This window comes from Coregonus lavaretus (assembly GCF_964263955.1).
Source record: "Coregonus lavaretus genome assembly, chromosome: 37".
Lineage (NCBI taxonomy): Eukaryota > Metazoa > Chordata > Actinopteri > Salmoniformes > Salmonidae > Coregonus > Coregonus lavaretus.
In genome coordinates this window covers 10,557,177-10,569,648 of record NC_140024.1, presented here as the reverse complement: position 1 = coordinate 10,569,648, position 12,472 = coordinate 10,557,177, and the positions used below count along the sequence as shown (strand labels likewise).

The following is a 12,472-nucleotide window of genomic DNA, read 5'->3' as shown; positions in this document are numbered from 1 at the left end:
CCAAAACAAAAAGAGAAATGTACACAATGGTTCACAGCAGTATTTCAAACAAACAGCAGTATTTCAAACCAACCCAATAACCCAGCACACAGAGGTGGGTTCCATTACCGTACATGTTATTACAGACCATCATCAACAAATAATTTCAAGATCCTCAAAGCTCAAGCCAAACAAGCTGGAACAGTAGTTCCCCTTTCTCTCTTATTAAAGAAAACAATTGAACACCTTACCCCAAACCTTTTCAGGCCCTCGTGATTGACAAATCCTCACTTAATTGGCCCATATTCTGTGTGGCCTTTTTCTCAACGATGGACAGTTGAACCAAGTTAAACCATGGCTAACCAAAACACACAGCCTTCTTTGAGGTTTTCTTCTTTGAGGTTATAAAAAAAAAAACAGCCTGCAGGAGCTCCTCCATCACACCTCTCAGCCCAGCGCCTCTTCAACCTCAGGAGGCTGAAGAAATTTAGCTTGGCTCATAAGACCCTCACAAACTTTTACAGATGCACCATTGAGAGCATCCCGTCGGGCTGTATCGCCGCCTGGTACGGCAACTGCACCGTCCGCAACCGTAGGGCTCTCCAGAGGGTGGTGTGGTCAGCCCAATGCATCACCGGGGGCACACTGCCTGCCCTCAGGACATCTACAGCAACTGGTGTCACAGGAAGGCCAAGAAACTCATCAAGGACCTCAGTCACCTGAGCCATGGCCTGTTCACCCCGCTACCATCCAGAAGGCGAGGTCAGTACAGGTGCATCAAAGCTGGGACCGAGAGACTGAAAACTGCTTCTATCTCAAGGTCTTCAGGCTGTTAAATAGTCACCACTAGCTGGCCCCAACCCAGTCCCTGCCCTGAACTTTAGTCACTGTCACTAGACAGCTACCACCCGGTTACGCTACCATGCACCTTAAAGGCTTCTGCTCTATGTACAATGGTCATGGAACACTGGTCACTCTAAGTAATGTTTACATACTGTTTTACCCACTTATATATATATATATATATACATACATATACATACATACATACATACATACATACATACATACATACATACACTGTATTCTAGTCAAGGCATATCCTATTTAACTATTGCTGTACATATACTATTCTTCAGATATACTACATATTCTATTCATATACTGTCCATATTGTCTATACATCCCATCCACCCACACACACACCCACATATATATACATACACAGTGGGGAGAACAAGTATTTGATACACTGCCGATTTTGCAGGTTTTCCTACTTACAAAGCATGTAGAGGTCTGTAATTTTTATCATAGGTACACTTCAACTGTGAGAGACGGAATCTAAAACAAAAATCCAGAAAATCACATTGTATGATTTTTAAGTAAATAATTTGCATTTTATTGCATGACATAAGTATTTGATCACCTATCAACCAGTAAGAATTCCGGCTCTCACAGACCTGTTAGTTTTTCTTTAAGAAGCCCTCCTGTTCTCCACTCATTACCTGTATTAATTGCACCTGTTTGAAGTTGTTACCTGTATAAAAGACACCTGTCCACACACTCAATCAAACAGACTCCAACCTCTTCACAATGGCCAAGACCAGAGAGCTGTGTAAGGACATCAGGGATAAAATTGAAGACCTGCACAAGGCTGGGATGGGTTACAGGACATTAGGCAAGCAGCTTGGTGAGAAGACAACAACTGTTGGCACAATTATTAGAAAATGGAAGAAGTTCAAGATGATGGTCAATCACCCTCGGTCTGGGGCTCCATGCAAGATCTCACTTCGTGGGGCATCAATGATCATGAGGAAGGTGAGGGATCCGCCCAGAACTACACGGCAGGACCTGGTCAATGACCTGAAGAGAGCTGGGACCACAGTCTCAAAGACAACCATTAGTAACACACTACGCCGTCATGGATTAAAATCCTGCAGCGCACGCAAGGTCCCCCTGCTCAAGCCAGCGCATGTCCAGGCCCGTCTGAAGTTCGCCAATGACCATCTGGATGATCCAGAGGAGGAATGGGAGAAGGTCATGTGGTCTGATGAGACAAATATAGAGCTTTTGGGTCTAAACTCCACTCGCCGTGTTTGGAGGAAGAAGGAGGATGAGTACAACCCCAAGAACACCATCCCAACCGTGAAGCATGGAGGTGGAAACATCATTCTTTGGGGATGCTTTTCTGCAAAGGGGACAGGACGATTGCACCGTATTGAGGGGAGGATGAATGGGGCCATGTATCGCAAGATCTTGGCCAACAACCTCCTTCCCTCAGTAAGAGCGTTGAAGATGGGTCGTGGCTGGGTCTTCCAGCATGACAACGACCCGAAACACACAGCCAGGGCAACTAAGGAGTGGCTCAGTAAGAAGCATCTCAAGGTCCTGGAGTGGCCTAGCCAGTCTCCAGACCTGAACCCAATAGAAAATCTTTGGAGGGAGCTGAAAGTCCGTATTGCCCAGCGACAGCCCCGAAACCTGAAGGATCTGGAGAAGGTCTGTATGGAGGATTGGGCCAAAATCCCTGCTGCAGTGTGTGCAAATCTGGTCAAGACCTAAAGGAAACGTATGATCTCTGTAACTGCAAACAAAGGTTTCTGTACCAAATATTAAGTTCTGCTTTTCTGATGTATCAAATACTTATGCCATGCAATAAAATGCAAATTAATTACTTTGTTTTAGATTCCGTCTCTCACAGTTGAAGTGTACCTACGATAAAAATTACAGACCTATACATGCTTTGTAAGTAGGAAAACCTGCAAAATCGGCAGTGTTTCAAATACTTGTTCTCCCCACTGTATATATACACCCCGGACTCTGACATTGCTCGTCCTAATATTTCTATATTTCTTGATTCCATTCTTTTACTTTTTAGATTTCTGTGTATTGTTGTGTATTGTTAGATACAGTTGAAGTCGGAAGTTTACCTTAGCCAAATACATTTAAACTTTTCATAATTCCTGACATTTAATCCTTGTAGAAATTCCCTGTCTTAGGTCACCACTTTATTTTAAGAATGTGAAATGTCAGAATAATAGTAGAGAAAATGATTTATTTCAGCTTTCATTTATTTCATCACATTCCCAGTGGGTCAGAAGTTTACATACACTCAATTAGTATTCGGTAGCATTGCCTTTAAATTGTTTAACTTGGGTCAAATGTTTTGGGTAGCCTTCCACATTCATCCCACAATAAGTTGGGTGAATTTTGGCCCATTCCTCCTGACAGAGCTGGTGTAACTGAGTCAGGTTTGTAGGCCTCATTGCTCGCACACGCTTTTTCAGTTCTGCCCACAAATGTTCTATAGGATTGAGGTCAGGGATTTGTGATGGCCACTCCAATACCTTGACTTTGTTGTCCTTAAGCCATTTTGCCACAACTTTGGAAGTATGCTTGGGGTCATTGTCCATTTGGAAGACCATTTGCGACCAAGCTTTAACTTCCTGACTGATGTCTTGAGATGTTGCTTCAATATATCCACATAATTTTCCTTCCTCATGATGCCATCTATTTTGTGAAGTGCACCAGTCCCCCCTGCAGCAAAGCACCCCCACAGCATGATGCTGCCACCCCCGTGTTTCACGGTTGGGATAGTGTTCTTCGGCTTGCAAGCAGCCCCCTTTTTCCTCCAAACATAACGATGGTCATTATGGCCAAACAGTTCTATTTTTGTTTCATCAGACCAGAGGACATTTCTCCAAAAAGTAAGATCTTTGTCCCCATGTGCAGTTGCAAACCGTAGTCTGGCTTTTTTATGGTGGTTTTGGAGCAGTGGCTTCTTCCTTGCTGAGCGGCCTTTCAGGTTATGTTGATATAGGACTCGTTTTACTGTGGATATAGATACTTTTGTACCCGTTTCCTCCAGCATCTTCACAAGGTCCTTTGCTGTTGTTCTGGGATTGATTTGCACTTTTCGCACCAAAGTACGTTCATCTCTAGGAGACAGAACGCGTCTCCTTCCTGAGCGGTATGACGGCTGCATGGTCCCATGGTGTTTATACTCGCATACTATTGTTCGTACAGATGAACGTGGTACCTTCAGGCGTTTGGAAATTGCTCCCAAGGATGAAACAGGTACACCTCCAATTGACTCAAATGATGTCAATTAGCCTATCAGAAGCTTCTAAATAATTTTCCAAGCTGTTTAAAGGCACAGTCAACTTAGTGTATGTAAACTTCTGACCCACTGGAATTGTGATACAGTGAATTATAAGTGAAATAATCTGTCTGTAAACATTTGTTGGAAAAATTACTTGTTTCATGCACAAAGTAGATGTCCTAACCGACTTGCCAAAACTATAGTTTGTTAACAAGAAATGTGTGGAGTGGTTGAAAAACAAGTTTTAATGACTCCAACCTAAGTGTATGTAAACTTCCGACTTCAACTGTATTACCCAACTGTTGGAGCTAGGAACACACGCATTTCGCTACACCCGCAGTAACATCTGCTAAATATGTGTGTGCAACCAATACAATTTCATTTCATTTCATTCTTCCAGCATGCAACACTACACTTCCTGGCTGCCAGGCTGAGGAAGTGATGCAACACCCCCTCCCCTTCCAGTCTTACCTGAGTCAGAATCTTTCTGGTCTCCATTGGCTCCAACAGTGAAGGGAAGCTTCCTCTTGGATGCCTTCTCTTTCATCTCTTTGACGCCATCGCTGCGGTCCAATTTAGGAGTCTTGTTTGACAATACTTTATCCTGGCAAATAAAATAAAACAAAATGAACACCGTATTGCACAGCTATAACAGTAAAGAAGACACAGATGATCATTTATGGGCTGCACTACTAGCTGGGAGGAATATTATTTCATTAAACTAAAACTTTAACCGTAGTTTAAAATGAAAGGGCCGATGTGGAAGGATATTTGTAGAATTTCTTCTAGATATAATATAAATATAATAATATAATATGCCATTTAGCAGACGCTTTTATCCAAAGCGACTTACAGTCATGCGTGCATACATTTTTGTGTATGGGTGGTCCCGGGGATCGAACCCACTACCTTGGCGTTACAAGCGCCGTGCTCTACCAGCTGAGCTACAGAGGACCACAGATGAGTGCCAAGCTTTAGCCTAACGTTTTGGAGACTTCCCTTAGCACTGGGAGAAGCCTGGACAGACAGAGACACAGGGACACAGCCCATCCAGGACAGGACAGACTGACAGAGGGACACAAAGAGACAAGCGGACGGCAGCTGTTTATCCCAAAGCTTTACACTGCAGCGTGCTTCTGTCTGCCCAGAGACTTCCAGCGATTAGGGGATTTGCAGAGCGTGACTTTTCCATGGAATTTCCTCTCGGCGCTCCGGCCGCAGAGCAGCACAGAGCAGAGGCAGACAGTCCCAGATGGGAAGAGAGAGATGGAGGGAAGGAGCTGTAACACCGCCGGGGTCTGTGGTCCACGGCAACTGGAACCCATCAGAGGCCCCCGTCCCCCCTTCAGCAAGCGGCCTGCTCCAGCACCAATGGCTCCCTCCAGCTGACATTCTGTCTATACAGTACAGCGCTGCCTCTGCCTCGACTTGCCTGGCCCAAAAGACTGCTGTTAAAGGGCCACGCAGCAGCTCTGCTCTCACACAAACAGCCTCACATTTAGCTCTAAGGAGAAGGGAGAGCTGGCTAACACTTCATAAGGTAAGGGCGCAGGGATATCAGTGTACAGTATTCCAAATACAGAAAAATATATCTCTGCTCTATGCAATATCCTGCTTATATATTAAAATATCGGGCTAGTAAACTGCCTCTGGATGGTTTTAGTTTGTAGTCAAAGTTAAAAGAACTCTGTGAACCCAGATTTTAATGATTGCTATAATGAAAAACATCTCAAACGATTATAAAACAAATAAATAAAACCTTATGTAATGCCTGTTTTTCTAACCACTAGATTTAGAGGAGGGCCAGAGCAGCTGAGTTGTTGGCCGGGTGCTGTCTGTGGTAAGGCAGGCTAATTAAATAGCTCTGTGTAGGTGGCTGTTTACCACAGAGCGGAGACGCAGGATCCAATCAGATAAGAGGTGGAATGTAGCAGCAGAATGCTCCCTCTCTCAGGCTAGTTCCCATTGCTGCACACTGCACAGTGGCACGCTCTGCAGCCCAGCCCTCCTACCGTCATGAGACTATGATGTCACCCTTACAGTACAGTGTAGACACACAGCAAGCTCTTCCTGCTGCTTAGAGCTGGGCTTAGCTATGTACACCAGCGAGGGAGGGAACAAGATACACATAGGTCTACATGTAGGAGGAATTTCCAAATAGAAAGACAGTACACAGTATACAGACAGCTGACACAGGCACACACATACACAAAACAACACATGTCAAGACAGACAGAGGCGTAGGCGCTAGGCAGAGCTAGCTAGAACTAGTCTTGCTGTGACACATGGAGAAAAGAGAGCTGTGAGCCACTGCTTCAAGGCTGCCTTCATGAGAAACCGTGTTTACTGGTCTCCTAGCAATGCTCTCGCTCCTCCTCCTCTCAGAGTCTGATGCAATCCTGTGCGGAAGGCTGTACATAGCCCACACGCACGTAAGCTGCAACTCTGTGTTGCTGCTGCTGACCCAGCGATTACCATGACATCATCATTCTGCGTCTAAGCCCACTGTTGCCAGCATGGACAGCCACACGTCCACAAAAACACAGGCTGGCTTTAGCTGCCATTTAAAAGGGACAGCCCTCCCCACTACCGAGGGGAAAGCACCCCTGAAATGACTCCCTAATCCCTAGTATCACAACCATGTGGAGAAACAATTACACAGGAAATGACACCTGTTATTACGTTACCATCACAACTCTGTTCATTAGAATCCACTTCTGGGAAATGATATTCAGTGGTCTAACATAGAATCTAGGGAGAAAATCTCTAGGAACTATTCTCTCTTGTTTTGTCTGAAAGAGTATAGTGTCTCTCATTGTCAGGCTAACTGTAGCAGTATGCCCTGGTCCGCCTGCCTGCCCAGCAACCTAATGCTACGTTTGATGCATGAGGATCTAAATTTGCCACACAGCGCCAGCAGCCTCCACTTCATTGGTCAAAAATAAAAAAAGATTAGTTCATAGATAAACCTACCTACTTTTACCTACTCAGGTGAGCCATATATAGCTGGCTAGCTAAAGCACATAACCTATGATATATCATGAGTCATTAGCTGATGCAACACTACAGACAGCCATTTCCCTGGCTCTAGGCTACATCTAGAAACACAGAAAGCGTCGCCATGTTTAAAGGGGAGGGTTGTGTGATGGTATTCCTAGTGCATTTAAGACAGTAGCAAGGAATGTTTCAGAGAGCGGGACACGTGTATAAGTTGCAGGTGTCACAATAATTCACGTAGGTTACATTTACTTTACAGTTTTACATAGCGCATTTTGCAAACTTGTATTTTAAGTGTTCTCAACAAGCTTTTTCTTTCACTGTAGCCCTAGCCTAGGCCCAACATTGGACCTCAGTTATAAGAAATAATCCTGAAAAAAGCGACAATGGGCTCTTAGCCAGTTGCATGCCAACTCCCATGGAGCTGCTTATTAAAGTCAATGATTTTTACTGTGTAATGAGGGCATGACCCCTAGATAAAGGACTCAGCAGCGGGAGCGGGTAAGGGGCTTTGTGTGTGTAGATTTGTGGTGTGTCCGTATGTGTGTGACAGTCTATGTGTGTGTTTCTTACCTTCTTCCCACCCTGCTTCTCCACCATGTCAGTGTTGAGTGGGAAGTCTTCCAGCTGGGGGGTTTTAGAACCCCCACCCTTGGGCATCGTTCAGCTATCGCCACGCCAAACCTCATTCACGCTTCCATCGCATCGTCATCGACCGTCTGCCAAAGGAGAGAGCGTGCAGATAGAGGGGGAGATAGAAAGAGACACGTTAGCACCTGGCCACTCGCCTCTACAGAAAACAAATTTCCGCCCCGCCACACAATGCTCCCATTAGCAGTACATCAGGCTCCCCATTTTCAACAATTACACCTGCACTCTGGTTTCAAAGGTGAGGAAGTGTGTGGGATAATGCCCCTGCTCCAGACCCACTCTCTGCCCTGTAAGTGTTTCATTGCTCTGCCATATCCAAAGGGTGAAAGAGATAGTATGGCATATTATATTATTATTATATTATATAGTGGTCAATGCGGGTGAAAGACAGGCCTACGGAAGCGAGTCTAAGCAAGATTTTAATACAATCCTGAAAAGTAGCTAATCCCTTATTCACACACAAGACATTCCTAATTTAAACCAATGTCTTGATGTCAATACCAATAATCCATCTTGAGTATAATAATATGGGGAGAATTATAGGTTGGGCTATATTGTGCACCGCCAGCAAAACTGTTTTTACTGTGGGACAGGAGGAGACAAACATCTCTGCTTCATGACTCCCGGTAACAGCTGAGGAATGTCTTCAGGGATATGGCACGTCTGGACAACAGCCCTGCTGCCCTACCCTACCCTGCCGAACATACATACTACACAGTGTTGGTGTGATGCAGGGAGTGGTGTGCTAGTGTGGGAGGCCTTTCTGAACCCACTGTTAGGTGCTAGCATGAAACCCACTCCGCAGTGAGCTAGTGAGGCCTCCTAAACCATCTACAGTGTTTATAGTGAGGCCTATTCTGTGCAAGCTTAGTATGGCCTCTCTCCTGCCCAGCTCCCTCCTGCTGAATCTCCACGCAGCCATGCTACTAGATTAGCCCTATTCTCTTTAGTAACCACTGCCCTGTCTGCATGTGGAGAGGTTGCTTCCGAGCGCTCATGAATAAATGATATATAAAGAGTTCCTCAATATTTTTCTCCTCCATAATGCATTTTTCTCCAGAGTGTGTGCAGAGGGCTGGTCTGGAGCCTGCCCCTCCTCCTGCCATCCTCCCTCTCTCTCCACTACCCGGGAACGCTGCCTGGCACTCAGCTCTGCCCTGGCGCCATGGCCCTCCCTCTGCAGCTCTCCTACTCAAAGACAGCTATTTATATCCCAGAGCCAGCGACGCACACCATCAGAGGAACACTGCTCCCCTCTCTTCCTGGCATATGGAACGTGAGACGCAGCAAACCTCTGCTTGGCTCTGCCTCCACCCCTCTTCTCTGTCCCCGTCCCCCAAAGCCGCACACACTCCAAGCTCACATTACGTAGCACAAAGTTGCAAAGGGGTCAACTACTAACAGAGATAAACAAACATTCTATGATACACACATAGCTCAAACTAGGTCGGCACATTATCTAGAACAATAAGTCCCACACTATTTTAGGATAATCTAATCTACAACTCCAAACCTCCATCGTAAATTCACACATCGTGACTGAAACCAGCCTTTGATGTTAGTGGTGCGAAACAGTTTCATATTATATTGAGATTATAATACTTTTTCTAATAACTTAACCAAGTACAATTTTCCCTCTGCTGTAACTTTCTGAGTGTGTATGTTGGTGCCTGCATGCGCATGGGAGAGTCAATAAGAACTTAAGTTTTCCTATATGGTTTCCACTGTGTACCATAGCAGTGACTGACTTAGTAGAACATTATATTTATTGAAGCTTATCTCTCCCTTTTTTTACATCAAGTAATAAAGACCCCTTGACTTTTTCACATTTTGTTACGTTACAGCCTTATTCTAAAATTGATTAAATAAAACAATTTCCTCAGCAATCTACACACAATATCCTCTGTAGCTCAATTGGTAGAGCATGGCGCTTGTAACGCCAGGGTAGTGGGTTCGATCCCCGGGACCACCCATACGTAAAAATGTATGCACACATGACTGTAAGTCGCTTTGGATAAAAGCGTCTGCTAAATGGCATATTGATGACAAAGCGAAAACAGGTTTAGAATTTTTGCGAATTTAAAAACAAAAAAACAGAAATACCTTTACATAAGCATTCAGACCCTCTGCTTTGAGACTCGAAATTAAGCTCAGGTGCATCCGGCTTCCATTGATCATCCTTGAGATGTTTCTACAACTTGGTTGGAGTCGACCTGTGGTGCATTTTATTGATTGGACATGATTTGGAAAGGCACACACCTGTCTATATAAGGTCCCACAGTTGACAGTGCATGTCTGAGCAAAAACCAAGCCATGAGGTCGAAGGAATTGTCCGTAGAGCTCCGAGACAGGATAGTGTCGAGACACAGATCTGGGGAAGGGTACCAAAAAATGTCTGCAGCATTGAAGGTCCCCAAGAACACAGTGGCCTCCATCATTCTTAAATGGAAAAAGTTTGGAACCACCAAGACTCTTCCTAGAGCTGGCCGCCCGGCCAAACTGAGCAATCGGGGGAGAAGGGCCTTGGTCAGGGAGGTGACCAAGAACCCGATGGTCACTGACAGAGCTCCAGAGTTCCTCTGTGGAGATGGGAGAACCTTCCAGAACGACAACCATCTCTGCAGCACTCCACCAAATCAGGCCTTTATGGTAGAGTGGCCAGACGGAAGCCACTCCTCAGTAAAAGGCACGACAGCCCACTTGGAGTTTGCCAAAAGGCACCTAAAGACTCTCAGACCATGATAAACTAGATTATCTGGTCTGATGAAACCAAGATTGAACTCTTTGGCCTGAATGCCAAGCGTCACGTCTGTTGGAAACCTGGCACCATCCCTACGGTGAAGCATGGTGGTGGCAGCATCATGCTGTGGGATGTTTTTCAGTGGCAGGGACTGGGAGACTAGTCAGGATCGAGGCAAAGATGAACAGAGCACAGTACAGAGAGATCCTTGATGAAAACCTGCTCCAGAGCGCTCAGGACCTCAGACTGGGGCGAAGGTCCACCTTCCAACAGGGCAACGACCCTAAGCACACAGCCAAGACAACGCAGGAGTGGCTTCGGGACAAGTCTCTGAATGTCTTTGAGTGGCCCAGCCAGAGCCCGGACTTGAACCCGATCTAACATCTCTGGAGAGACCTGAAAATAGCTGTGCAGCGACGCTCCCCATCCAACCTGACAGAGCTTGAAAGGATCTGCAGAGAAGAATGGGAGAAACTCCATAAATACAGGTGTGCCAAGCTTGTAGCGTCATACCCAAGAAGACTCGAGGCTGTAATCGCTGCCAAAGGTGCTTCAACAAAGTACTGAGTAAAGGGTCTGAATACTTATGTAAATGTGATATTTCAGTTGTTGTTTTTTAGTAAATTAGCAAAAATTCCTAAAAACCTATTTTTGCTTTGTCATTATGGGGTATTGTGTGTAGATTGATTAGGGGGGGAAAACGATTTAATAAATTGTAGAATAAGGCTGTAACCTAACAAAATGTGGAAAAAGTCAAGGGGTCTGAATACTTTCCAAAGGCACTGTAATACCATAGGCCTATATTATTATAGATTACATAACTATCCATTTGCTGTGCTTCTTGATGTAATTGTGTTATTAGGTTGTCTTCAAGGATTCTGGGGTGGTTTTGGCACATGGGCTAAATAAGTGTATTATGTTATTGAGTCCTCAGTCAGTTACTCTATAGGGGGTTTTGGCAGAGAGACTTCAATGTATCATCTGTGTGTTCTGAGCTTTCATCTCTTAGTGGGGAGAGGAACACACACACACAGACACACATGGACAGAAACAGAACCCTAAGAGGAAACACAATAACATCCATTCCAAAACACAGGCCTTATTTCCTCTGCCTTCCACCTCATTCAAAAGCTGCACAGCATCTGCTATCAGTGTGTGTGTGTGTGTGTGTGAGACAGAGGGGCCTCTCTCCACAAGCCAGCAGCTCTAATTCATTACATATGAGTAAATCTATGCACTGTAAGGTACAGTAGAGAGAGGCCGAGGCCCTGGTCAAATGCTGGATCTTGCAGCATCCGCTTCCCACACTTTTATACTGAAAACAACAAACCCTGGCTCTCTCCCTTCCAACCCCCCAAACACACACCATGTGTGCAGTCTGTCCACACTCCCCCAGGGGTCCCTTCCTGCTTTCTGCCACTCCGCAAACAGGGTCAGCCACGGGAGCTGTCAGATTTTTTTAATCGAACATTGGATATTTTTTCAGAGCTGTATTGATGCAATGTTGTACAGTTGTTGTGTTGCGTCAGCATCAACCACATGAGTAATGAAATTACCTCACTGACTGAGTTTCACTTTGACATTGTTTTGTCTGGGAGGCTAGGTAAACAAAAACCACGTTATCCTCACAGCACTGTTTACGGTGGAAGAGCAGCATGCCAAATTGCAAATGCTAAAGGCCTATTGGAGAACATTGATCTGCTATCACGGAACAGTACGATTTTGATAAGTGTGGTAAGTGTAAATGTGGCATTGTCAGGCAAAGTGACGTACGTTCCTTATTTTGCATGCAATATCTTATTGGAAATGCATTATCCGTCCAATTTCAACAGCATAAGCATGACGCACATGGCAGCCATTTAAAAAGGTATATATAAACAGTCTTTGATGTGGGTTGTTTTGGTGACAGCCCTTCCAGGCACCAATGTCACCTGACAGCAGTGATTGGTCATGTAACTAGGAACCACGCACTTCAGCCATTAGACAAAGCAAAAATCACGGGC

The 12,472-nt window shown here is 45.0% G+C and overlaps 1 protein-coding gene across 1 annotated transcript in view; it reads right to left on the bottom strand.

Moving 5' to 3' along the window:
* LOC311111633 (ankyrin repeat domain-containing protein 11-like) overlaps window positions 1-12,472 on the bottom strand; it is a 139,978-nt gene that overhangs the window by 18,280 nt on the left and 109,226 nt on the right. The window contains exons 4-5 of the mRNA XM_084154407.1: window positions 7,652-7,797; window positions 4,553-4,685 (exon numbers count right to left, since the gene is read on the bottom strand). Of these exons, the coding sequence (XP_084010533.1) occupies window positions 4,553-4,685; window positions 7,652-7,738 (220 nt within the window). The 5' untranslated portion in view covers window positions 7,739-7,797. The remainder of the gene's footprint in view (window positions 1-4,552; window positions 4,686-7,651; window positions 7,798-12,472) is intronic.